The sequence below is a fragment of the Scheffersomyces xylosifermentans genome, assembly GCF_036884685.1.
Source record: "Scheffersomyces xylosifermentans strain CBS 12540 chromosome Unknown RJT20scaffold_3, whole genome shotgun sequence".
Classification (NCBI taxonomy): Eukaryota; Fungi; Ascomycota; class Pichiomycetes; order Serinales; family Debaryomycetaceae; genus Scheffersomyces; species Scheffersomyces xylosifermentans.
In genome coordinates, this window is record NW_027042941.1 from 62,815 (window position 1) to 88,588 (window position 25,774).

Here is a 25,774-nt window from a genome sequence, read left to right on the forward strand (position 1 = left end):
AATAGTAAGACCGTCCTTTGTAACCAACCGTTGTCATAGAATCCCAGCAAATTTAACCAAACCTTCTTTGTATGCAATATCCCTGCAGTGATTTTATCCGAGATGGGGAGTCTTACCCATATATACCATCCCCTCAATGCATATTAGGCATATGTCATTATCTTCGCTTCCAATTATTCCGCTTTATCAGTGGTTCCAGGACGCTCCTTCCCAATTAGGAAGCTATTTCCAATTAATGGTTGCGAACGATGGCCGAGATAAGCATATAGATACGGCTGCAAACATAGTTATAAAGAGAGCAGAATCTTCAATTATGATAATCTGACGCGTTGGAAGTAACTACTACCATTACTTTTAGTAAGTTAGTATCGAGATTTACAACACTTAGATTCCAATTATGGCAACTGCTACTTTCGCCAAAATGCCTTCGGGTCCTCCGAAGGAAGATACCAACGGTCCTCTTTTGGCAGGAGAACATACCCTACCAGCCAGTTGGTGGACTAGTGAAAAGATCTTTGACTTGGAGAAGAGAGCTATTTTCTATAAATCTTGGATGTACACCACCCACGCTTCAAGATTCCAGAAAGCAGGCGATTACTATTCGTATACCGTCGCAGGCATCAACTTTTTCATCATCAAATCCAAGGTAGATGGAAAATTGAAGGCTTTCCACAACGTTTGCAGACACAGAGCATACCCCGTTGTAAGAAAGGAAAAGGGGTCTTCTACTATTCTAGGTTGTAAATACCATGGGTGGAGTTACAACTCAGACGGAAAATTGAACAAGGCTCCACATTTTGATAATGTCGAGGGTTTCGTAAAGGAAGAGAACTCTTTGTTCCCTATCAAGACTCACACCACCGAACAGGGACTTGTCTTCGTTAATTTCAACAGTGATGAATCTGAAAACTTTATCTCTTTTGACAAATGGTTTGAAGGACTCAACGTTGAATTAAACGAATTTGACTTCAATGACTATGAGTATCATATGTCATATGAATTAGATGGTCAATTCAATTGGAAAACTCTCATGGATGGCTATCAAGAATGCTACCATTGCCCTACTGCTCACCCCGGATTGAGCACAGCTTTCAAGATGGAAACTTATAAAGTTGTACCAAAAAGTAGATATTGCCGCCATTACGCTGAAATCGTGAGGGAGGAAGTGGAGATTGAAGAGGACAACAAAGATCCCGATGAGGAATCTTCTTGGTTCGGATTCGGCAAAAAGAAGGCTGCTCCAGTTGAAAAGAAGGTGGAAAAGAAGGTCAACCCAGGGGGAGAGTTCAACGGATTGTGGATCTACTTATTTCCAAGTAATGGGGTCAACTGCTATTCACCAGCGTGGTATTCTATTAGAGTCTTACCTTTGAGTGCAACTCACACTATATTGCAGTATGATATTTATACCAAGAAGGGCTTGGATGAAGAAAGCAAGAAAGAATTTGTAGATTTCTTGCAATTGGTAGAATTGGAAGATTTTAATTTGTGTCAATTGACCCAGAAGAATCTCAACGAAGGTATATATTCCTCTGGTTACTTACATCCGCAGAAAGAGAGAGGAGTATTATACTACCAAGGTGTCGTTCGTGATATGGTTAAGGCTCACTTTGAGAAAGAGACAAAGGCAGGTCGACAGCTTAACCCAGCTTTTGTCGGCCGCAATAGCAAGAATCAAAGTATTCAAGAGTTAGAAGCTATATGTGACTCAGTTGAATGTGGTTCTGGTTCTGACAAGAGCCTTGATTGGTAATATGGACTGGCTCTAGTACTATTCAAATATATAAACTACAATAATGTCAAATGAATATTTTTGTACAAGTGTATTATCAAAAAGTAGTGACTTTTTATCTCTATGTAATTTTTTTTTTTGAAGTTCTTACAACAAACCTAATTTGTCCATTCTTACTTGAACGGCATTTCTGTGGGCCTCTAAGCCCTCCACAGCAGCCAATGTCATCACAGCTTTACCGATGCTCTTCAATCCTTCTTCAGAAACATCTTGAGAAGTAATGAACTTCTGGAATGTTGCTGTGTTCACACCTGAATATTGTCTAGCATATCCGTAGGTAGGTAAAGTGTGGTTGGTTCCGCTGGAGTAATCACCACAAGATTCTGGAGACAAAGCTCCAACAAAGACAGAACCAGCGTTTTCGACGTAGTCTGGTACATACTTTGGAGCGTCGTCAATTTGAAGAATTAAGTGCTCAGGAGCATATTTGTTAGACAAGTCAAAGGCCTCTTCGTACGTATCTACCAACAAAATGTAGGAGTGTGCCAAACACTTTGCAACAATCTCTTTTCTTGGTAAGACTTCAGCTTGCTTCTTCACTGCAGCTTCAAATTCGTTTAGCTTATCCTTTGACAAGCCAACTCCAATTAAAATGACTTGGGAGTCTACACCGTGCTCAGCTTGAGATAACAAGTCGCTAGCAACAAAATCGGCATCAGCATTTTCGTCAGCAATAACCAAGACTTCAGAAGGACCAGCGGGCATATCAATAGAACATAAAGCCTGCGTGTCGTTTTGAACGTGCATCTTCGCAGCAGTAACAAATTGGTTACCTGGTCCTAAGATCTTGTCACACTTCAAGACGCTCTCAGTACCGTAAGCCATGGCAGTGACAGCTTGAGCTCCACCTGCCATGACTATGCACTTAGCTCCAATCTTATGGGCTACGTAAACAACTTCTGGTGTCAACTTTCCAGTAGCTCTAGCAGGTGGCGAAGCTACGATAATATTAGAGCACCCCGCAACCTTCGCTGGGACACCCAACATCATAGCAGTGGAAGGTAAAACAGCAGTTCCTCCAGGAACATACAAACCAACGTTTTCAATAGGTTTAGCAAAACGAGAACAACGAACACCAGGTGCGGTTTCTACGGTCATTACCTTCTCCTTTGGAAGTTGTGCAGCGTGGAACTTCTCGATATTCGAAATAGACAAATCAATAGCCTTCTTCATGTCGTCTGAGATGTTCATAAGTTCTTGTGGGAATGGTGCATTCAATACTGGGGAATCCAACTTAACACCGTCAAACTTAGCAGTGAGTTCTATCAAGGCTTTGTCACCATCCTTTTGAACTTGCTGAACAATAGGTAATACTAATTTCATAATATCCGCAGTCTTTTGCACTGGTCTAGTCAATGCTTTCTTTATAAGCTGAGCATTAGCGGAATCGTTGGCATTGATGATCTCCATCTTGTAGGATTCTTCAATAGCAGAAGCTGGTTCAGGCTTTGCGGCGTCTGGGACCTTCTTTTGCACGTAGGCAGCCTTAGCGTCACCCTTACGTCTGGTAACCTTGCCGGCCTTAATATCCAAATTCTTCTCTACATCAGCAAGTCTGACACCATTTTTGATACACCACACCATGGCGAAATAGAATAAATCAGCACATTCCCAGGCTACTTCTGAGGAGTCCTTTGTCTTGTTTTGACCTGCTTCGATCAACTCATCTAATTCTTCTTTCAACTTTGCAATTAATAAGTCTTCGTCGTTGAAGAGCCTCTTTGTGTATGATCCTTCTGGAGCAGATTCGAATCTTTTAGCTAAAGTATTATCTAACTTGCTTAAGCCACTGCCAAATGATTCATCTTTTTGTTTCAATTGGCCATCTCTGAAACAAGTAAAGTTGTTGTCTAGGTGACAGAAACCATATCCATCTCTTGGGTCAACAATGAACTTAACTACGTCAGAGTCACAGTCCTTCTCCAACTTAACCAATTTCTGGGTAGCTCCACTGGTTTTACCTTTGTACCACAACTCTTCAGTACGCTTACGAGATTGGTAGACACCTACTTTCTCAGCGATAGCAGCTTGAATAGAAGCTTTAGAAGAGTAGACAACACCCAATGCAGAATATGAAGGAGCTGGGGTTGTAATCAAAGTGGTGAAAAGACCGTCAGGACGATCAGTGCTTAATGTTGAAGTGAAAAGTTCCGAAATCGATACTTTACCCAGCTCAGACTGTTTGGAGGTCAACTTTTTAGCGTCGATGACTGGGAAATAACCATCAACGGCCAACTTGTTAGCGGCTTCCTGGTCAATAGAGTCTGTCTTGACATAGATAGTCCTGTTCTCACTGCTGCTGAATTTCTTGAAATCGTCCTTGGAGAGCGGCTTCTTAAACACGAAGGAAGCAGCGGTTTCCAAGATCTTAGCCGAGACGTTATCGGACTCGAATTCAATGGCGAATCTGGCACTAGGCAACCCGCTGGTGAAGATAGCGTCTTCCACCTGTGATTCGTTGATAAAAACTTGCCTGATACCGTTATTGAGCAATTCTACGATTTGGTCGACAGAGACCGAGTCGGCGGTGGCATCGACATCGACCAGCACTTCTCTGGGGAACTGTTGTAAGAATTGTTTGGAGATGTTGACCGATTTGAAGGGTACCACGAATTGGCCCACCACTGAAAAATCGGCGATTTGGTGTGAATCTTGCGGCGACGCAAGCACAGGCAATACTGGGAACGTCATTTAGGATCTAGTTAGACGTAGATATACTTACCAGAGGTAATTAGCGGTTGTGAAAGGAGAAAAGAATGAGAAAAGAAATGAGAAAAGATAAAAGATAAAAACTAATATTGAGAAAATACAAGTGGAATATAACAATAAGAATGAGAATGAAAGAGTCTCTCGAAAATGTCACAACTTCAGAACTTCAGAACTTTAGAACTTTAGAGCTTTAAAATTTTAGAACTTCAGTACTTCACAGCCAGAAAAAAAAAAGATTAGAAAAAATACAGGTAAAGAAAGAGATTCTGTTAATTAAGAAATGAGATTCTGTTGACTAAGATAGAAAACGACCAATAATAAAGAATAAGAGGAGGATATCATCGATGTAGATTTCTGACTCTGTTCTGTATTAAGTTCAAATAAATCGCACTATCAGGGAGTGAGCATGAGACAGTGAGCATGAGAGAGAGAGAGATTGAGAATGAGAATGAGAATGAGAGATTAAGTGAGTGAGTCAGCTAGTAACAGTAGTAACAGAGTGAGGAACTACAGAAAGAGCCTTCAGAACGAGACTGTGAAATCTAGATGAAGGGAAATGAGTCAGAATCAGAAGAGAAACAGACTGAGAGAAGAGTAAGAAGAGAGAGACATTGAGAAGAATGACAGAGAGACTCAGAGACTGAGAGACTCAGGCAAAGAGACAGAGACGAGAGAAACAAGATCCTGAACAGGCGCCGTAAAAGACAAAAACTTTTTTTTATTACACTAGATTGAGTCATCATCACGTGAGATATATTTGAGATAGAGGAAATGGGGAATGGGGAAATGGGGAATGTTAGCCGGGGTGAAAAGTCGGCTGTTACTTTGATTGACAGGATAGGCGTAGGCGTAGGGATAGGGAGAAGGTGATGGAGAAGTGCGAAGTTTGAAATATTGTGACTCAATTTCGTTTAGAACCAGTGTGAAAAGTTTGATAATAAGAAATTCAAAGGACATCAGCAAGAAAGACAAGAATAAGATAGAAATGGTACCGAGAAGCCAACTAAACATTTAGGTAGAAGAGTAAGTGGGAAATGGGAAATGTGAATATGAAGTTGAAAAGAGAAGAGAAGAGAGAGATGTCAGAAATCGACAGACTGAGAGATTGTCGATAGATTAACATGCGACTTACGACACTCACAATTCGACAATCGAATCAGCGCGAGATAAGCGATGTCAATGACGTAAACGAAGGAGGTTGAGATTTTCGCGACATCACTAAAGTGATTATTTTGCAGCAAGTTGTCGTTACGTATGTTGTGAGTTTGGTGGATATTATGTATGATAGTATGAGTATATGATAATTTGAGTATGTGTGTGAGTATGTGAGTATGTGTGTATGCGAGTATGTGAATATGAGAGTATGTGAGTTACTGTGTTTATGTATTCATGAGTTATGTTCATGAATGTATTTGGCTTCTATGCCATATACATACAGCTATGTGATAGCAATACAGTAGTCATTCAACTTACCAATCTCTTCTCCAGTAAGCCCCCTCTCTAGGCACATATCTACCTTTTTGCGGACAATAAATACATTAATCATATATACATTAGAAGTGTCAACGCAGACAATATATACTTAACTATGGTCGTCGGGTTTGGGCCCTCTCTCAAATACTTTGAACTGGCTGGAGAGAAAGCAACGTCCTGAAAATGGCACCTGATAGGTCTATGCTTGATTTTTTTTGTCTACTCCCTCCTTGTATGTCGATCTTGTTGTTTACCTAGAAGTTGAATTCTCCTCTAAATTGGTTCAAATCCATTCCAGGCTTGACCAACTCCAACAAGTCTCTTCTGTCCATCGCAATGAAAGCTCTCTTCAAGGTCTCAGTCAATGCTGTGGATTGATTAAGGTTAAGAGTGCTGCCATTTTCGACACCTTCCACCTGGTGCATAGACAATCCACTCAAAAGGTGCTCGGCAGCTTCCTTGTAACATCTGATATTGATACACGAAACACCCAAATTGTACCTTGCCCTCACAAACGTTGGCTTCAATTGAAGCGCTTTGAAGTAAGCATCGACGGCTTCCTCAGAACGGTTTGAGTTGGCAAGAGATGCCCCCAATCTGTTCCATAATACTGCATCGTCTGGTTTGATGGTCAATGCTGCTTTAAAACAGTCAATTGTCTTGTCAAATTCTTCGTTGGCATAAAATAAAACACCCAATCCCATTTGTACATCTGGATCCATGTTTGCATGGTCTGGAGAAATCTGGGCAGCTTTAATAAATAACTCAGTTACCCTCTTGTTCAACGAGAACCTGTCTTCGTCTGTAATTTCTGGGTTTTCCAAGCGAGCTTTATCTGAAATTTGTGGGTACTTGGTAGAAATCCACCTTTCCAAGGTAGCAAAGGCAGCATTGTCGTAACCCTCATTAATGTATGAAATAGCCAATGTCATCAAGGCTTCTGAGTTCTCTGGATTCAATTCCAAACACTTCTCTAAAGCGGAAATACCGGCTATTTCCTTCTCATTTTGTGTTTGAACTTCTCCCAACTTGAGCCAGGCATTAATATGACCCTCATCTCTTTGGATTGCTGCTTCGAAAGCCAACGCGGCTTCTGATAACTTGGCTCCATTTTCCATTAACTGTAATCCAATCTCATATGGATCGCTTTCCTTTGGTAAGTCCAAGAATTGGTTGTTTTTACTGTCTTCAAATTGGTAGTCTCCAAAATGAGCCCTTGTAGAGACGTATCTAGAGAAGTCCTTCTCCCATTGACTCATATCGGCAGGGAAGGTCTCGCCACGTGTATTTTTGAAGTCTTCATATTGTTGACTAATGAAATCTTGCTCGATGGCTTCAGAATTTAATCCTTCCCATACTTCGTCAAATGTGGCCTGGTATTTATCATCGATAACGAATTCTGGAGATCCTTCTTTGACTTCTTCTTCAACGGCTGTTTCTGGCTTTGTTTCGGTAAGTTCTTCAATCTTCTTAAACTGGTTGTCCCAGTCAACCTGAACCTCCTCCTTCAGAGACTGTTCCTGGTGTTGTTGTGGTTGTTGCTGTTGTTGCATATTGCCAGACATCATCGACATTCCCATCATAGGGCGGTATCCACCTCCCATCATCATTGGCATTGAATTCATCTGTGGACCATTCTGATGAACAGGTTGGTGTTCCATAGGACTTTGGTGAAACTCATTAGCCCACTGTCCGTTTATTGGGCTTCCCACTTTGGCGATTGGAGCAACGTTTTGCTGTGGAATGGGCGAAGGCGAATGTGTCTGGAACTCGTTAGTCCAGTTCTGTTGTTGCTTTTGGGGACCATGTTGGTTCTGTTGCATCATGTTCAACTCATGTCTCATTGGTTGGAATTGGAAGTTATTCTGACCACCCGAGATATTTAAGAACTGGTCCAAGTTCTGTCTATCTCTGGCATTCATAAGGTTTTCTTGCTTGAATCTTTGATTCTGTAAAAGTCCTGGTTGGCTGGCTGTTTGTCTTTGTAAGGACTGATCTTGTTGGGTATGTTTGTTGAACTGGGCAATGGCGTTGCCGTTGACCGAACAATCGGCACCTCCGCCGACAAATGACATGATTACTGTGAAAAAGCTGGAAAAATGGTAAAAAGCTGATAAAGCGTGTGAAACCCGTCAAATAGTAGGGATTTACTTGGATAAAACTAGCAAAATAAGGGCGGTTAACGATCTGTAAACTGGAATCCGTTTCTTGTCGCTGGTATACGAAACACGCCGATTTTCACCTAAAAAGAACAAAGATATCAGTACTTATACCAACTCCACTGTGGAAAGAACACTATCGAACTCTACTATTTTAACTAGCCGCCGCTTAATAATGAGATCACACCGAAATGCGACCCCACCAAATTTTCCAGCGGCTAAAGAAACCGAAAAGCATGTGCCGAGGGAAGCTGCCAGAAAGAAGAGAGTGTATGGTGTGTGGGTGTTTGGTGTATAGTAGTAGTTGAGAGCATTGAGTAGAATATGTAGGCTGTAGTGTACAGTATAATATAGAGATAGGTGAGTTTAGTAGTAAGTTTATAGTAGAGTATAGTGAGTGGTGAGGTATAGGAAGTAGTAGAGTTTTTTGTATAGTTGTAGTAGAATATATAGGTAGTTGTGTATAATATAGAATATAGGTGATATTGGTAGTAAAGTAAAAAGTAGAACAGGTGAGTTCAGTAGTCAAGTAGTATTTTGTATAGTATAGTAGTATACTGTGTAGTAAAGTAGTATAGTATAGTAAAGTATACTACATAGTAGAGTATACTACATAGTAGAGTATACTACATAGTAGAGTATACTACATAGTAGAGTATACTACATAGTAGAGTATACTACATAGTAGAGTATACTACATAGTAGAGTATAGTCTACAATATTTATAATTAAGTATAGTACATAGTAAAATATTGTTTATAATAAAGTGTTGTACACAGTAAAGTATTAGTTCCAATAGAATACAGTTGAGTTATGTAGTGTACTGTTTCATACATTACTGTACTATACAGTTGAGGATACTAAGATTCCACCGCTGGAGATAATTCACAAATTCCATTAAGTTTTACAAATTTTCGTAGAAATTAGTGTGAAAAAAAAAATAGTGAGACAACCGAGTTTTTCTATCTGAGTGATAGCGACGCAGCGAGAATATCACAGTATGGTTTCTTCTGATTACCGAGCGGTGACATTTTTTTTTAGTGAGAAGTGGGGTGGGTAGTCACCGTGAAGGCTTAGATAGAATAAATGTGAATTAGTTGTTGAATTGGGATATGAATATGATTTCTGTCTTGTAGAACTATTAATGAAAAGCGTCACATAGTAGAGGAAAGATATTCTCGATCGGTTTCTTAAAAAAAGAAGAACAATAGCTGAGCAATTCAATACCCATTTATAATAGTTCAACGACCAGGTGTTATACTCTTTTTGATATCTGCACCGAGCCCCACGGTATCTGGCTAATGAGGTGAATATGATTCATTTCTCATAACGATGTGTGTGCAGGCATCGACTGCAAAAAAGTCACTACGTTCCATTTAAGTATGCGAAAGCGAGATAGAAATGGGTTGATGTCAATGACGATCAAGCTGTAGAAGTTTAGTCGTTATAAGGAGGAAAAGTGATGAACGGCAAGTTTGCGGTATCGAAGGCTCAACCCGAAAAGCAATCTCGCTTGTAGTAGAAAATACGCTCGCAGTTGAACTACCAAAAAAGACATAGAAAGGAGTCCTGATCCTGCGTGCTCCCTAAGATTCACATACCCATCGAATTAGCTTGTCTACGACGGCATATCGTATTCACTAACTAATTACACGAACTTCGATGGATATTGTACCCCCATTAGTGGTGAAGGACATTTTATTTGATCTTGTATGAAGAAAATAGGTCAGGAGAGCACAACTCAATTGGACTTTTTGCAGCCGCCCATGTCGAGCTTTCCATCTCTTTACTTACTTCTACACCCTATCAATCACATTACTATTTATATTTTGAAATTCCGCGTAGCAAAGCTACTTATCCCAGTACAAAAAGAACTAACAAATACAGACTGACCGAATTCTAAATACAGCCACTAGCGACGAGCAAGGCAAATTCCTGAATTATTCAATAATTTTGGACATCCTCAATCAAATATACACGATTAGTGAGCAGTTTTTGGGGCATTTGGCAATTGAACTAAAGATTGTCTGATAGAATCAACACCCTTCAATAAGTCCTCTTCAGAAATGACCAATGGTGGGGCCAATCTGATGATGTGGTCGTGAGTTGGCTTAGCCAAGACACCATGCTCTTTCATGAGCAAACACAAGTCCCAAGCGGATCTACCGTTGGTCTTGGTGTCATCGATGACAATAGCACATAACAAACCCTTACCTCTGACTTCGGAAATGATTCCGTCAGATTCGGCCTTCAATTCCTCCAATTTCTTTCTTAAGAATTCACCCAATCTATCGGCTCTTTCGACTAAGTTCTCATCCTTTACAACTTCTAAAGCTGCTACAGCAACTCTGCAAGCCAATGGGTTACCACCGTATGTAGAACCGTGCGAGCCTGGCTCTAAAGTCAACATAATTTCCTTGGAAGATAAGACAGCAGAAACTGGATAAACACCTCCAGAAATAGCCTTACCTAACAAAACGATGTCTGGCTTAACATTCTCAGAATGTTCGTAACATAACATCTTACCGGTTCTAGCAACACCGGTTTGAATTTCGTCACAAATCAACAAGACATTGTGCTTTTTGCACAAAGCCTGAACCTTGGTCAAGTAGTCCTTTGGAGGAACAACGATACCAGCCTCACCTTGAATTGGTTCTAACAAGATAGCGGCGATCTTGTCACCAGCATTGTTGAAGGCCTTCTCAACGTCTTCAATTTCTCCGAATCTCAACAAAGTTCCAGCCTTTTCTCCTGGAATTTGTGGGCCGACACCATTCAAGTAAGGACCAAAGTTGGCCTTAGCATCTGGATCAGTAGACATTGAAATAACACCAAGGGTTCTACCATGGAAGTTGTCTACCGCAGATAAGATGATAGCCTCACCTTCAGGAATGCCCTTCTTGACATAACCCCATCTTCTGGCCAACTTCAATCCGGTTTCAACGGCCTCAGCACCAGTGTTCATTGGCAAGACCATCTCGTAGTTAAAGTATTCGGTGATGTACTTGGCGAAAACTCCAAATACATCGGAGGAAAACGCTCTGGAGCACAATGTCAATTTGGAAGCCTGGTCAACCAAAGCAGCAACAATCTTTGGGTGACAATGGCCCTGGTTGACGGCGGAGTATGCGGACAAGAAGTCCAAGTACTCCTTTCCTTCTGGGTCCCAGACATCGGCACCCTCGGCCTTGGTGAACACAACAGGTAATGGGTGGTAGTTGTGTGCGGAGTAGTTGGTTTCGTAGTCCACGGCCACGGTGGACGAAACGTTGAAATCTGGGGTAGACATGGTTAGTGACTGAAAAACTGAAAAATTATGCGATTTGACGAAATCGGTAGTGATAATATTAAATTAGGGTACAGCGACAAAAGATCGAGAGACAATGGCGATGACTGACTCTACTGCTGTATGGATATCTGTAATTTGCACTGTCGACAAGATACAATATACAAAATACAAGACTCAAGTTGTAAGCTATAGATATTAACCTATATAGTATATGCTATGGATATAAGCAAATAGAACCTCGATTATAGTATTAAAACCTTGGTTTCTTGGATAATCTCTGAACTGTTTCCAATCCACCAAAGCAACCTCTCAATTGCATGGGAAATTCATCGCCTTATATACCTGGTCCCAATCGGGTTCTATTGCCTATAGGTGTTGTCATGATTGAACGATGCGACTCGCAGATGTAATGCGCGTCAAGTGCTATCGGAATGCACAGGCGACTATGGTGGCTATAGGAAGGTAACGTCGAGGTCATGTGAGAGGAGGGGTGCGATCTGGACAAATCCAGGTCATTAGGTGGGGCAGAAAGCCTCTTGGATATGAAAGGTTAATTGGCTATGGATTGGATGGATTGGGGAATTTTTTTCTTCGAGGTGTTGATCTGTTGATGGGGTAGATGCATAGTCGGTGATGAGGAGGGAAGTTGCGACGAATATGCAAGAAGGAGGTACTAATTGAGGTGGAAATTTGTATTGACCAGTGCAGTGAAAGCTCTTTATAGTGTTTAATTAAGTGTATGGGGTCGTTACATCAAATTGGACATCAAATTGGAAATGGTATTGCGGCACGGGTGTTGTGAAATGCAGAACTCCCTTTTAGATGACCCTCCCGTAATATGGGTAATGACAAGAAATTCTAGCGATAAGTCGGAGTAAATTACCCCAGAAGCGCAGTTACCGGTTGGTTCACTTGTACTGGCACTAGTATTCTGTAGCTGATAATAGAAAAGTTCCATTTAAATCGAAAAGTTCCATTGACTACGTGAATTGTCAACTTCTTGTATTCTTTGTAGATAAACATCCTTACCGCGGTACTAATATTCACATCTAATCACGTGATTTGGTCCAGCTCTTTTCTCGATTTCCCCTTTCGGGTTATTTAACAACTGTCGAAGTCACAAGGATATCGAGACCCGTGCCGCAGTGTTAACACCCTTTTTAGCCTACCAACGTGGCGTGTCGTTACCGATTTCTCCAAGCAAGTTAAGACTTGCTATGTTTTGTGGTCTGTGGTTTGTGGTTTGATGAAGAAGGTACAGTGTTCTTTATTGAAACAGTAGATATCTTATCCCAAGTGTTAAGTAAAAATATATATTAGATAGTATTGTATAGTATTGGACGTCATGACAGATACACATAAAAGACAGATGAATCAGGCTAGCGTGCCTCAAAATGAAAACGCCGACATCGCTAAGTTGTCTACTATAGGAATGAGAATAAGGAAAGCAGTCGCTGATGGGTACCAAGTGACGGAAGGTAATAACAACTATGACGGTACCACGAGCTATTCGTCTCCAAATTATGGCAACACATTCGAATCGAGAAGAGTGCCCTTCCCAAGCCATTTGGAACATCCTCCCTCTTTAACCAATGTGGGATCAACGTACCAATCTGGCGGTTCTAGCATGGCCGAATGGGACAGTCGGTATCAAGTGAACAATGCTCCTTTACAAACATTGAGCGAACCAGGCAAATTGAAGAGAAAATTCAACGATGATTACGAAGAGCAAGCGTCTGCTCCTACTGTTGTGGATTTAAACGCGTACCAAAGTAAGTATGGGCAGTTGAGCTTCACGGAGGAATTCTAGAGAACTGAAAAAGGGTGTGGTCAGTATTCTATTTGTATTATAAGTTGTATTCTTATATGTTACTTCTGGTTAGGCTTGTTGGGCCATTTGCATAAGGTTGTAACCGAGTTACAGCATTCATTTCATTTCGTATGGGATTTTGAACTTATTGAGTTTGGATACTCGCTTCATATTCTAACATCTAACAAGATAAGATCCTTTGTTTAGAAAAGCAAGGATTTTTAATGGCAGGGTCTTAGTTTATACTAAAGCACATTTTGAATATACACGGTTTTAATGTTATAAAAGGGTTCTTCCATCGTATGTATGGTAGAGACGATGCGATGGAAAGTATGTATGGTAGAAGGTGTTGATTAAAGAACATTCGAAATGGAAATGAACCGTCTTCTCTACGTCCAGTTTGAATAAGCTCACATCTTTCTACCAAATACTGTAACTACTGTAGCTACTGTAACTACTGTAACTACTGTAACTACACTGACTACACTAACTACTGTAACTCGTCTAACCCGTCTAACTTCCACCAACTTCTCTAACTTCCCTAACTTCCCCTAACTATTCCAACTACTCTAACCACCCTCTTAACGCCATAGACCATATTTCATTCCCATTCATCTCCAAGTATTCAACTTCTATATACCCCATAGAAATCTCACATCCATACCTCAATATACTATTGGGACTACATGCCGTCCGATATCAGACCTACTCAAAAGTACGATTTTCAGAAGATTTTGGATGGTACGGAGACGAGTTTATTGGGTTTTACTCCAGGTAGAATAGTAGTAGTTATAGTTATTAGTCTCGTAAACAGTACAGTATAGTACGGCGGTAATTATCTACCAGTTGATACAATTTAGAGGCTGAAATTTGCACTTTGGAACATAATAGAATATACATCAAATACCCTGAAATCAAGTAATCATTTGCTATTTGCTATATTAATCGCTATATAAAATGCAGTTGTGGAAGAACCTACGGTACAATGTTTCGGCTCCTTTCTTAAACTTAACGGTCCAAGAGCGGTTTCTTCAGATCCTTCGGCTTGTTACGGCGTCGTTTGCCCTTGCCTTTGCTATTGCCTTGTTGGTAGGTCCTTTGTTAACCAATTGGATGTACATCGCTAGAATAAACTGTGCGCATTTAGATGTAGCATACGGGCTATACAAGTCTTTGAGAAGTTCAGTATCGCTTTCATCAACAGTTCTCACGGAAAGTGGTGCTGGGAATTTTCCGGTAGACTCGTCTTTGACGAACTCGGAAATCGCTCTTTTGACCCAATACGCTGAGTCACAGGTTGCAAATGCTCCTCAATATATCATAACTTCGCTTTGGAGTTGGTGCTATGGCAATTACAATGAAACGGAATACACGGATAAGCACGGGAATATCAAGACGAAGAAGCAGGAAATCGCTTTGGTCTGCTCTCGAACTACAGGAAGGTATGTCTTTGACTATCGTGATGAACTAAAGCTGATTGGGTTGACTAGTATTTTGGCATACGCGTACCAGTCTTCTGATTATGACGACGCAGGATATAATGCACTGGTACGAAGGCGTCATTCGCAGTATAAGATGGTGCCGAATTCTATTATATTCAGTGGAATCTCACAATGTATATTGTTGGTTTTCACTTTCATAATGTACAGCAACAGAGGACCAGAAAAGTCGATCTCGAAGCTACCTTCGATGTTACTCAATTTCGTTGCTTTGCTATCATTGGCATCCTTTATAAGTGTGGCAATTGGTGCTGGTATTATTACTAGAATGATGATTGTGATCAGAAAGGAACTCAGTGCTAATTTGGGTGACTTCGGAATATCGGTTCATATGGGAACAAAGTGGTTTCTGTTGTTGTGGCTATGCACTGCATTCTCGTTGATATCGACTCTATCGTGGACAATGCCTTTGTGGTGTGCAAATCCTTCCGATTTGGATGAAGAATACGAAGAAGAGTTCACATTCGGTACCAACAACAGAAATATTTCGGGTAATCGGAAAACGAAGATGTTCTCTAAGTTGTCGTCCTTAGAGATAAATGATGATGTCACACCCACTGTAACCAAGGAATCACCTGTAAAGCGTTTCAAGAGTGGTCTTTATGAACATAAAAAAAGGATGACAGGTATGATGAGACACAACCAAAATGAAGGAAAGGGATTGATTGATGAAATTGAGCATAGTGAGGACTCTGACTCCGATGAAGCGCAGTATTCGTCATCAAGAAATTTGAATCACTTATTCCAGCTGAACCAGCAAATTCTAAACTTCAGAGATCACAAGGAAGAGGAATTGCGTAGATTGGGGGAGAAGCTCTCCAGGAACCAATCGGTGCGTCGTATCAATACGAGATCGAATAATCCAAGGACAGAGCCAATGATAACGGAGACTGCTGCGAAGGATATACTATACAATGATTCAAGCAACCAAGAATATAATAATTATCCGCTTCAAAGTTTGCCACATTATAGAGAGGAGACATACGATGGATATGCTTTAAACAAGGCCCCATCGATGATGAAATCAAGCAACTCATTGGCCAACCTTAAAGCTGGAAGCGGTACAAACCTTTATGGAGATAGCATTCAAGAACAACCATTAAGAAAGAAATCTATTGAATCGACTTTTAGTGTGTCTGATTCTAGCTCTTTGGATGACTATGCTGATCACAGGATACAGCAGCCTTTACTGTCACGGCCGATTCAGCCTGCTTTAGGTCATCCCTCATCAGCCGCCAGCCCTCGACGAGAGTCTATGGCAGAATCATATTTAAACGACGACGAAGTTGAGTACTTGGATAATGTGAATTTCCTCAATCAGTATAAGTGAGCTTCTTGGAGGGTTAATTTTATAAACAACGACGGTTATAAGCATATACTTTATTAGATAGGACAATTATAAACGAAATTAATCATATATCACAGTGGTGGAGAAAGTAAGTTGTGTGAAAATTCTGCCATGAGAAAATGAATAGCATACCAAATTAATGTCAGCGGTTAACAAATACATGATAAATATAACTGTCGCTTTTCCAATCAAACAGGCGATAATCTCATACATTGTTGGATATATACAACGCTTGTTGCCTATTTTATTGATTTCGGATTCAAGTTCGAAAGCATTCATTTCAAACTTCCTACTTACTCCTCCTATTTATACTATTACCAATATTAGAGGAATATGTTCAATGACTTTCCTTTAGAAAATATGACCAAGTCCGAACCCAGTGAGTTCACTGCCAATTATAGGCAGAAGGTTCCAGATAGAGATTGCTCTGTTGACACGGAAGACACCTGCAATGAGACAGAAGAGAACTCTTCAAAAACCATTATGAGGTGTCGTTCTTATAACCATTTTAAAGACTTTCCCCTAAGGCGGCACACTCTTTTTTACATCGCCTTTGCAACAACAGTCATCCTATCATTGTTAATAGTTACATCTGATGTGATACCGTTCTTTTCGTGTGCAACTTCCGGCTACCTTCCCATCTACACCTTGACCATTGACGATAAATCTTTCGCAGCCAAGCAGATTCTATCCAGTTTACAAGAAGGATTAAAGATGATCTCGTATGTTGCCAAGGACTTGAGTGTTACATTGAACAACAATGACTTACGTGATAGTAAGATAGACTACATGGATGTGATTGACACGTTTTCCAACCACAATGAGTATAAATTCAGTTTTGGAGGTTACTGCAGAATGAACTCAGTTACGGGGGTTGAATCTTGCTCCGATTGCAATGGAATAGATATCTTTTCATGCCTTATTAAAGACATTGGATTGCAATTGGGGAGTATTTCTAAGGTCGAAGATCCTAAGGTGATAGGAACCAGCTTTGTTATTACCTATTCGAGCTCGTTATCTTCGTTGGAAACGTTATATCGAAGAGGAAAGTTGAATGAGCCTGGCTTTGAAGAACTAGATATCGACCGGCTTCTGCTAGTTCACGGGCTCAAAATGGCACATTACTTTGATAAGTACATGAGATATTTCCTTCTTTGGAACACTGTGCTTGGCATTCTTGTGCTGTCATCAATAATCTACGTCTTTTTGCAGGTACTATTGTTACGAAAACTGCCAACATTGACCCAACTCAGAAGTCTACCGTTTAATATGACTTTTCTACTAGTATTATCTACGGCTCTGCTAGTATTTCATATTTTCTTCGTGGCAGCATTGGACTTTTACTACATGCTGTTGGAACAAGTCCTTCATAAGTACGAAATTGCAGCCATTTCTAGAGGTTCTGGCCATGCTCTTTTCGTAGTATCGACGTTATTTATAGCGTCTATTACCCTATTTCTACTAGCATTGTGTTATAAAAGGCGTTACTTTTCAATAGATTGGTAAATTCTCTAGCAAAGTATTTATAAGTATGTTAGAATTAAAATTAAAGTCAGTCTCATCTAGAGTAGTGGTCATCGTAAGAAGAGCCAGTTTAAGCACCGTAAACGATCTTGAAGGCATTCTCAAAGTCACCAATGATGTCATCGATGAATTCGGTACCAACGGAAACTCTGATCAAGTCCTCGGTAACACCAGAAGACTTCTTCTCGTCGTCGCTCAATTGCTGGTGAGTGGTGAACCATGGGGCAATAACCAAGGTCTTGGAGTCACCGACGTTAGCCAAGTTAGAAGCAATTTCCAAGTTGTCAACAACCTTTGGAGAGGCCTTGGCGAATGGGTCGTCGGATTCCTTAGCACCAGGCAATGGCTTGACACCGAAGGACAAAGCACCACCGAAGTTCTCCTTGTTGTTCAAGTACTTCTTACTGGTCTCGTGGTCCTCGTGGGATGGAAGACCCAAATAGGAGACCCAAGCGACGTGCTCGTTCTTCTCTAACCATTGAGCAAGCTTGAGAGCGTTGTAAGATTGTCTGTCGACACGCAAGGACAAAGTCTCCAAACCTTGCAAGAGCAAGAAGGCACCGAATGGGTTCAAAGCTGGACCCAAGTCTCTCAACAACTCGATTCTCAAGTGACCAATGTAGGCTTGCTCTCCCAAGGCGTCGTTCAAGACCAATCCGTGGTAACCTTCGGATGGCTCAGAGAATTGAGGGAACTTCTTTGGGTATTGCTTCCATGGGAACTTACCAGAGTCAACAATAACACCGGCAATGGTAGTACCGTGACCACCAATCCACTTGGTAGCAGAGTGGACAACAATGTCAACACCGAACTTAATAGGGTTAATCAAGTAACCACCGGCACCGAAGGTGTTATCGACAACCACTGGAATACCGTTGTCATGGGCCAATTTGACGATCTTCTCGAAGTCTGGAACGTTGTACTTAGGGTTACCAATAGACTCGATGTAAATGGCTTTGGTCTTGTCGTCAATCAACTTGGCGAAATCCTCGGCGGCGTCACCATCGACAAATCTAGCCTCAACTCCCAATCTCTTGAAAGCGACCTTGAACTGGTTATAAGTACCACCGTACAAGAACGAGGTGGACAAGAAGTTGTCACCAGCATGGGCCAAACCAGCAATGGCAAGGAATTGGGCAGATTGACCCGAGGCCGTGGCCAAGGCACCGACACCACCTTCCAAAGCAGCAATTCTTTGTTCAAAGACGTCGTTGGTAGGGTTCATGATTCTGGAGTAGATGAAACCTGGGGTTTCCAAGCCGAACAATTGGGCTCCGTGCTTGGAGTCATTGAACACGTAAGAAGTGGTGGCATAGATAGGAGGAGCTCTTGGTTGATGAGGCTTTTCAACCGGTTGACCAGCGTGCAACTGGAGGGTATCGAAGTGGGAAGGCATTATTGGATAGAATGTGGAGTCGTTAGGGGGTTTTGGGGGTCGCAAGACTACTTGATGGCAGATCAATGCAAATCAACGACAATATATACAACAACCAGAAGTACAAGTGAAATACACAGTAATCTGAGGATCAACAGGAATGCTAGCTCCGAGGAAAACTGTGGAGACCGGCCCATTTATATAGTTTCTTCCATGGTCCATTGTACACGACGAGAAATTTTTCACATTTTTCACTTTCTGGTTATATAGGCCGATTTTAAAAATATGTCCGTTAATTAGGGGACATGGGAGATAGAGGGAGTGTGGATAGGAGCACTAGCCATAACCTGGTAAACATCTGGTAATAATACTGGTAATAATACTGGGAGAAGATGCATAATAACGGGGGAATTTCACCGGTGAAACGGGGTGTCAGTCGTTAGAGTAACTGAAATGATATCATTGACAGTGTGCAGCCAAAACCAAACCGTAGGGAGTTAAGCCTATTGGAGCATATGTCCTGACTTCAGGCCCAAGGTTTTGGTAAAATTAGTCAACCCATGCTCATGTTTCCCGATAGTTACTGGCCCACTGTTTTGGGACACAATTCTGGAACACACTGGTGCATGATTTGCAAGGCCACACTTTCTGTCGTGATTATTACATATCACGTGTATTAGTTCGGGATTTAAGAGCCAAGAAGGGGAGACAAGGACGGGGCAGGAGAGCGTTTCAGGAGCCAGGAGCCGGGAGTATACAGGGAACGGGAGGAGAAGAGTGTGGTGCTTATATCCATAAGTGGAGTGGTGTGTTGGTGTGGGAGAGCGAGAGGGAGAGTGTTGGATAAATGCTAAGCTGGGGGTGACGAGAGTAGGGGAGAAAATTACGGAAATGGCGTAGTGGTGGTGGTTTTAGCAACAGTGGAGTGGAGTGGGAAATGGGAGTATATTAGAGTTGTAGAGTGGTACTAGTTACAGGGCTACAGCGTAGATAGTTACTAGGCAGAGAGTTAGTTAAGCTAACGCAGGTATGCAGAATTGGAGTTTTATTAGCACCTTACCTGACACTGCTTCCATCATTTATTATTTCATCGTAGCAGCGACCTCGTGTATCAACTGGTGGTGTCTAAACTCCATTAACGGCTCCATCTTGCTTAGTCGTTCCCGGCAACTCCATCACTTTCCTCTGAGAACGATAGTTACCGTTATTATGGTAATGGGTAATCGCATTTTGCACCTTCCTTCTCGGGTCATACACAAATTACGAGCCAAGTATACTATGCATTGTTTTTTGCGGCCAATACATCAAATGTAATCGTAATTCAGTCTTGATGACCATGTAACTAGACTGAACAGGCAGCGGGTAAATTCCACGTAGTGTGCTAGATGTCCCCACCAAGAACATTGCCTCGAATTACATCTATTCCATGTCTTTCGTCAGCCGAATCCGAGCCGTATACCAGCCGTAGACAATCGCATAGACTTTCTTGATTCGTGCCATGGTTAAAATATCAAGAACTGTGGTTGCAGCATCGTAGATGTTAAAATTAGAAGGACGTATTATTTAGGTGGTTAGTGGGATCAAAGTAAGTGGGATGATGCGGACATAACCAAAAACACTCGAATTACTTACTCTCGAATTACTTTGTAGTACGGTTGTTATAGCCTTAGAGATGATTTCATCAACGCACTGTATCATGGGTGATAACAATATATTGGTCAAAGGCACGTGACTTATATTACAGGAATCATACCTCCCCATTCAGGATGTCGCTCTCAGCTAACTGCACGAAACGAGAATCAAATAGGATAATAATACTGTACAAAAAAAGTTACTGCCAATTAACATTAATCTGAAAAAAGAAGCCAACAAAACTTTTAACGAAATGCAACGTACTGCTAATATATGGAGAGCCCCAGTTCTTATAGCTTGTTTTTAAACATTCATGGCCTCGCTTGTATTAAATTTCGTAACTTCTCGTGGGATTACTAGTTATCTCTGATACTTCTCTTCAGAGACGACATAGAGAACGTGCAACCCTAATACAACAGGTTTTTAAAAGATTGCAGTATCCATAGCCATCGATTGAAATCGAGAAGCAGATGAAGCGAAAGTATCCTTAAAAAGAGCATTCATGTGATGAGAGTATTTGTTTTTCAACAGCTTTTGGAACAATTGAGCACTCCAGTAGTCAAGGAGACGTTGAAAAAAGATTATGTATATTGATTTGGATATGTAAATGCGATTACTTTGCATAAACAACATCTAAGTTAATTAAAAGAAGAAAAAGCCAATCAGTGCTAATTGTTAACTAAAGACGATTAATGATGATGACTGACGAGGTGTCAAGAAAAGATTTTTAGAAATATCAAAAATAGAATCCAAAGTAATGAGATAATTCACCACTTAGAAAAGAAAACATTATGCAATCATTTGAGTAGTGACCGTTAGGCACCACGAAACTCGAAGAATAATCAAACATATAAAGAAATTAAACAGAATATTACAGCAAAATGCATCAGGAATGCAGCAAATAAGGAGTTGGAAGAACCCTCATATGTCTGGACAGTTGATGTAGGTTCACCCGAAACAGCAACATCATCACCAGACTTTGTACTGACAATAGCGTCGATATCGGGTACAGTAACCAAGGGTAAGGCAGTTGATATATCAATCGCATCAGTGGTAACCTTATCAAGTGAACGAGTTGCTGTCACATCGGATGGATTGGGTTCCAAAGAAGTCGTTTGGCATACTATTATTGTAGTAGTATATATGGACTCTATACCATCTGATCCAGTCAGTGTTACTGTAACTTGGCTAGTGGATGCAGAGACCGATTGACTTTCTTTAGAAGCTTTACCTTTAGAAGTCGTGCTTACGATGTCACCTCCAGATAATTTCGATGTGGAAGCCTCCTATGCACTTTGAATTGAAGATGGAGAAAGCTGACCAGATGGTTTAACGGAAGGCTGACCAGATTTTTGAGTGCCCGATTCTGAGCATATTTCAGTAGATGTTAGTGTAGATGATGGGCATGGTTCCGTCGTTGTACGAACACATGATTCAGAACATGGTGTTGGCGAATGTTCAACGGATGGTTCAAGACAAGTCTCGGAGGATGTTCCAGCACCTGATTCAGCACATGGTTCAGTTGATGTAGTATACTTCTTGGAACAAGACTCAGTAGAGATCTCAGATGTTTACTCGGGACATGACTCACTAGAAGGTGCAACGGATCGTTCAGGGATGGGTCAGTAGATGGTGAAGCGCATGAGTCAATCGATAATTCGGGACGTGGATAGTGTCAGTTCCACCTTCAGTATCTGTCAAAGTTTCTGTTGTGGTATAAGTTCCAGTCCAAGTCGACGTAATCGTCGTGGTTGGATTAACTGGGACCGGTGGGTCAGATGGAACTACAATCACAATGGTGTCAGTTCCACCTTCAGTATCTGTGTGTGTTTTTGTGGTAGTGTAACTTTCAGTCCAACTCGACGTAATCTTCGTGGTTTCATTGGGAACAGAGGTAGGAGCACGAGGAGGCTTGGGGAATTCATTACATTTAGAAGGTCTATCATGCGGTGGTGGATCAGGATAAAAGATACCGGCGTTTGGAACGATACCAATACCAGGACCGTAATCGGCATTACCTATTGTCATCAATGTAACATCATAGCCTGGGCCAATAACAAGTTGAAAAACCTGTCCCCACAGTGTAATAAAATAAATTGGTTCCATCGTAGTAAAAGGCGGTGATCGGAGCGTTAGATCCAATGACATTGTTGTTACCCCATCCCGCGACATGAATAGGTTGATTTTGACGATAGACATCAATTCTTAAACTGGATGAAGGAGTACCAAGGTAGATAACTTGACATTCCAGCATATACCTAGTATCAACATTTGTCGCAAAGAAATTTGAACCAAGCCCAACATCCCAACAACCATTTCCTTCGACTATGGATGCCTGCATGAAAATGGCTTGATAGACACAAACTGTACCATCATTAGTGATAGTAGAGCAATCTAAACCAAGATGAGTAGTTGAACCTGTCCTAGGGTTATGCTGATAAAAATGATAGTTCCGGAATTGATACAAGGACCATGTGGTTGAATACCAAATGTTGATCCCCCAGTTCTACCGATACCTGCGAACCACACCATGCTATTGTTTTCGAAGTATCCACCGTACCAGTCATAAGTTGGCGCGGAAGTGGCATGTCCGTCATCCAAGACAATCCAGCCGTTGTTGACAACAACATTTGTAGTGACAATGACATCAACAGTAATACCAGTTCTAACATCCCTGTTGGTAGTTGACCGTTAATAGTAATATCTGCAAAAAAATTGTGGGTCATTCCGCTATCAATTGAATAAAACACCCCCTCATTAACAATAAGATTCTGTCTTATCGCAGTATCTCCTGTGCTATCAAATGTATCCCGACTGATCACTAGGTCATCGGCAAGAGCCAATGACATTAGAAATAACGAGAATACAGTCAGCCTCAATGATATCTTCATTATATTCGGTTTTGCTGTAGAAAATCCATCTCGTTTGGCCTGGAGTTATTCTGGCCCATATTTATATGTTTTTTTGTCATTTAAGATTGCAATTCCATGTTTTGATGGTTTTAACATATGATAGAGAGAACTATGTAACTGTAGTATAAAGAAATGGAATCTAAGTGTGTGAATCTCCAGTATTTGTGCAGATACATTCCCAACTTAAAATCCCTTCTTGGCAAGAAATTCCTTTAAACCTTGCACAATCTAATTATATTCCGATTCACGAGTAAAGAAGCCGCAGATGGCATCGATAGAATACTTCTGCTTTCTATGTTTGCCAAGCAAACATTCATTGTGAGCTGATCAGTTCATAATATAAATTTGTGAAATTTCTCTTTCCGAATTCTTCGTCAACTTAAAGTTCTCGTTGCTCTTCCGTGTTGCTGTTATTGCTATAGTCTATAAGGCTAGTTGGTGTGGATCTAAAGAATACTGTTATAAAATACCTGAAGGGAATGCTCTTTTTTTATTCTAGGACATAGATCGTATTTGTGTGTGGAAAAGTTGCGAGGGTTCTTTAGCATCATTCATGTGCATGACAACACTGGGTTTTATTTAAGCATCAGTACGACATGAGCACATGAGTATTCACTGTATCGAATAGTGTAACTCTTTCATACCTGGAAAAGTCGAACCTGCTGCAAATTCGCTTCGTAGCTTTCTCACTAAAACTATCACCATGTAGGAAATTTCATGGAATGCTTGCCCAAAAAGGCTAATCTGTTTGCGCCAAGTCATTGGTGCATGGTTTATACAAGCTTTCATTTGCATACACGAGCCACTAAAAAACTCGGAATGACTAAAGTTCTTTGTTTTTCGAAGCATGACGTGATTATAATTGAGAATAAAAGCACGCCTGTGGTATATCATTTTATATTTTGGATATCAATTTATCATTTGCAAGGGTGCGCTGAAAATATAATTTTTGATGTCTTTCCAACTCAAAACTTTGTAGCAGTTAGCTAAATCAGAAAGATTCTCCTAAGCGTGTGTGCTGAGGACGAACGATGATCGACCTGTTGAAAATAGGGGCGAATTGTTAGTGCATCATCACTCCTCTTATCTTGAAGAATTCAGCTTAAACTATTGTTGTCAAATAATATATCTGAACAAGTGACAAGGAGAGGCAAAAAATTGGGTGAGTCGATTTATTTGATACACTAAATATTCAGTTTGTTCATGAATTGGTTTCAGAATTTTTATCCCTTGTTGTAAACCAAGTTATTACTAAAGCGACACTACGATTATTCCTTTTTAGTGGATTTATATAACATTACGTAGAATATCTTCTACAATCACGTCCGCCCCTAATGATACAAACCATGGGAGCACACAAATCTGATATTCACATATAAGATAGTTACAGCGTCCATTTTTAACAAAATTACAGTCATGAGCTGCAATTAGATACTCATCAGAATTTTGTTTCAGAAGGACATAAACTTTCTACATGGAATAGCTTGGACATGGTGAGACTTAGCGATACCTCTGGTTCAATCAAGCCGCCGTACGCGGTATAGCCAAATACATGTTGTATCGATGCAGGTACCTCAAAAAGAACTTTGGTCGCGCTAAAACAATAGAAGACTTTAACGATAGGGAAACGAAACCTTAAATGCACTCAAGCAAAAGGCAGAGTTATTGTTTTCTATTACTGGGTGAGTTAGAAGTCCCCCCTTTGAAAGAAAGGTGGAGGCGGCATCAGTTATTTGATAGAGAATACCTCTAACGGAGTCTGGCATTTATTGCCGAGTCAAGGAAGGCCGCCCTCCAATATCAGTTGGATCACTATTTTAACCTATGAATAGTGCTAATCATTAGACATACATGTGCTGGAGGTTTCAAAAACACAGCATCATGAGTATGTGACAATATGTATTGTTTCTAGGAGAAAGCTGATTTAAAATAGGGAAGGTTACGAGTTAGTAGCGTCGTCCCACCACACAGAATCTTTTCTGTCCAGTCCACCTTGGCTACAATAGTAAGTAGATGGTTGATGTAGAGCACCGCCTCTTTGTTATCATGAATTACGAATTATGGGAGGTATTCCCCCCACCTCCATCCTACCGTGATTTACAATGGCCTCTTACAAGAAACTCAGTGGAATCGTTTGAAAGAGTTGTGCCAAGATATAGCGCATAGACAAATGACACTCTCTCGAGTGCCTGACTTTCGGTTTGACCCAATTGATATTATCTCAAAATTGATCTGTAATCGCTCAAATGATT

The 25,774-nt window shown here is 40.9% G+C and overlaps 9 protein-coding genes across 9 annotated transcripts; 4 read left to right on the forward strand and 5 right to left on the reverse strand. All coding sequences in view use genetic code 12, as the record gives it.

The window, feature by feature from the left end:
- Window positions 1-397: 397 nt before the first annotated feature.
- RJT20DRAFT_105040 (uncharacterized protein) lies at window positions 398-1,799 on the forward strand (the record flags this gene model as incomplete). The annotated part of the gene is made up of 1 exon (XM_064915713.1): window positions 398-1,799. The coding sequence occupies one exon, from the start codon at window positions 398-400 to the stop codon at window positions 1,751-1,753; it is 1,356 nt and encodes a 451-aa protein (XP_064774700.1). The 3' UTR covers window positions 1,754-1,799.
- An 8-nt stretch (window positions 1,800-1,807) lies between these two features.
- On the reverse strand, window positions 1,808-4,751 carry HIS4 (trifunctional histidinol dehydrogenase/phosphoribosyl-AMP cyclohydrolase/phosphoribosyl-ATP diphosphatase). Its single transcript, XM_064916788.1, has one exon. It carries the CDS (start codon window positions 4,481-4,483, stop codon window positions 1,880-1,882), a length of 2,604 nt encoding a protein of 867 aa, XP_064774701.1. The 5' UTR covers window positions 4,484-4,751; the 3' UTR covers window positions 1,808-1,879.
- Window positions 4,752-5,870: 1,119 nt separating this feature from the next.
- On the reverse strand, window positions 5,871-8,182 carry PEX5 (Pex5p). The gene has a single exon (XM_064919717.1). The coding sequence runs from the start codon at window positions 8,047-8,049 to the stop codon at window positions 6,229-6,231; it is 1,821 nt and encodes a 606-aa protein (XP_064774702.1). The 5' UTR covers window positions 8,050-8,182; the 3' UTR covers window positions 5,871-6,228.
- A 1,754-nt stretch (window positions 8,183-9,936) lies between these two features.
- On the reverse strand, window positions 9,937-11,710 carry CAR2 (ornithine-oxo-acid transaminase). The gene has a single exon (XM_064916789.1). The coding sequence runs from the start codon at window positions 11,420-11,422 to the stop codon at window positions 10,115-10,117; it is 1,308 nt and encodes a 435-aa protein (XP_064774703.1). The 5' UTR covers window positions 11,423-11,710; the 3' UTR covers window positions 9,937-10,114.
- A 938-nt stretch (window positions 11,711-12,648) lies between these two features.
- Window positions 12,649-13,520, forward strand: RJT20DRAFT_126569 (uncharacterized protein). Its single transcript, XM_064916790.1, has one exon. The coding sequence runs from the start codon at window positions 12,768-12,770 to the stop codon at window positions 13,230-13,232; it is 465 nt and encodes a 154-aa protein (XP_064774704.1). The 5' UTR covers window positions 12,649-12,767; the 3' UTR covers window positions 13,233-13,520.
- Window positions 13,521-13,999: 479 nt separating this feature from the next.
- On the forward strand, window positions 14,000-16,061 carry ECM7 (Ecm7p; the record flags this gene model as incomplete). The annotated part of the gene is made up of 4 exons (XM_064915829.1): window positions 14,000-15,256; window positions 15,350-15,442; window positions 15,506-15,792; window positions 15,964-16,061. Exons 1-4 carry the CDS (start codon window positions 14,190-14,192, stop codon window positions 16,059-16,061), a joined length of 1,545 nt encoding a protein of 514 aa, XP_064774705.1. The 5' UTR covers window positions 14,000-14,189.
- A 630-nt stretch (window positions 16,062-16,691) lies between these two features.
- RJT20DRAFT_78579 (uncharacterized protein) lies at window positions 16,692-17,516 on the forward strand (the record flags this gene model as incomplete). Its single annotated transcript, XM_064921207.1, has 1 exon — window positions 16,692-17,516. A coding segment is annotated over one exon (825 nt), but the record flags the coding sequence as incomplete, so codon positions are not given.
- A 157-nt stretch (window positions 17,517-17,673) lies between these two features.
- MET15 (bifunctional cysteine synthase/O-acetylhomoserine aminocarboxypropyltransferase) lies at window positions 17,674-18,999 on the reverse strand (the record flags this gene model as incomplete). Its single annotated transcript, XM_064918753.1, has 1 exon — window positions 17,674-18,999. One exon carries the CDS (start codon window positions 18,997-18,999, stop codon window positions 17,674-17,676), a length of 1,326 nt encoding a protein of 441 aa, XP_064774707.1.
- Window positions 19,000-22,675: 3,676 nt separating this feature from the next.
- Window positions 22,676-23,107, reverse strand: RJT20DRAFT_85796 (Hyphally-regulated cell wall protein; the record flags this gene model as incomplete). The annotated part of the gene is made up of 1 exon (XM_064921254.1): window positions 22,676-23,107. A coding segment is annotated over one exon (432 nt), but the record flags the coding sequence as incomplete, so codon positions are not given.
- Window positions 23,108-25,774: the final 2,667 nt, after the last annotated feature.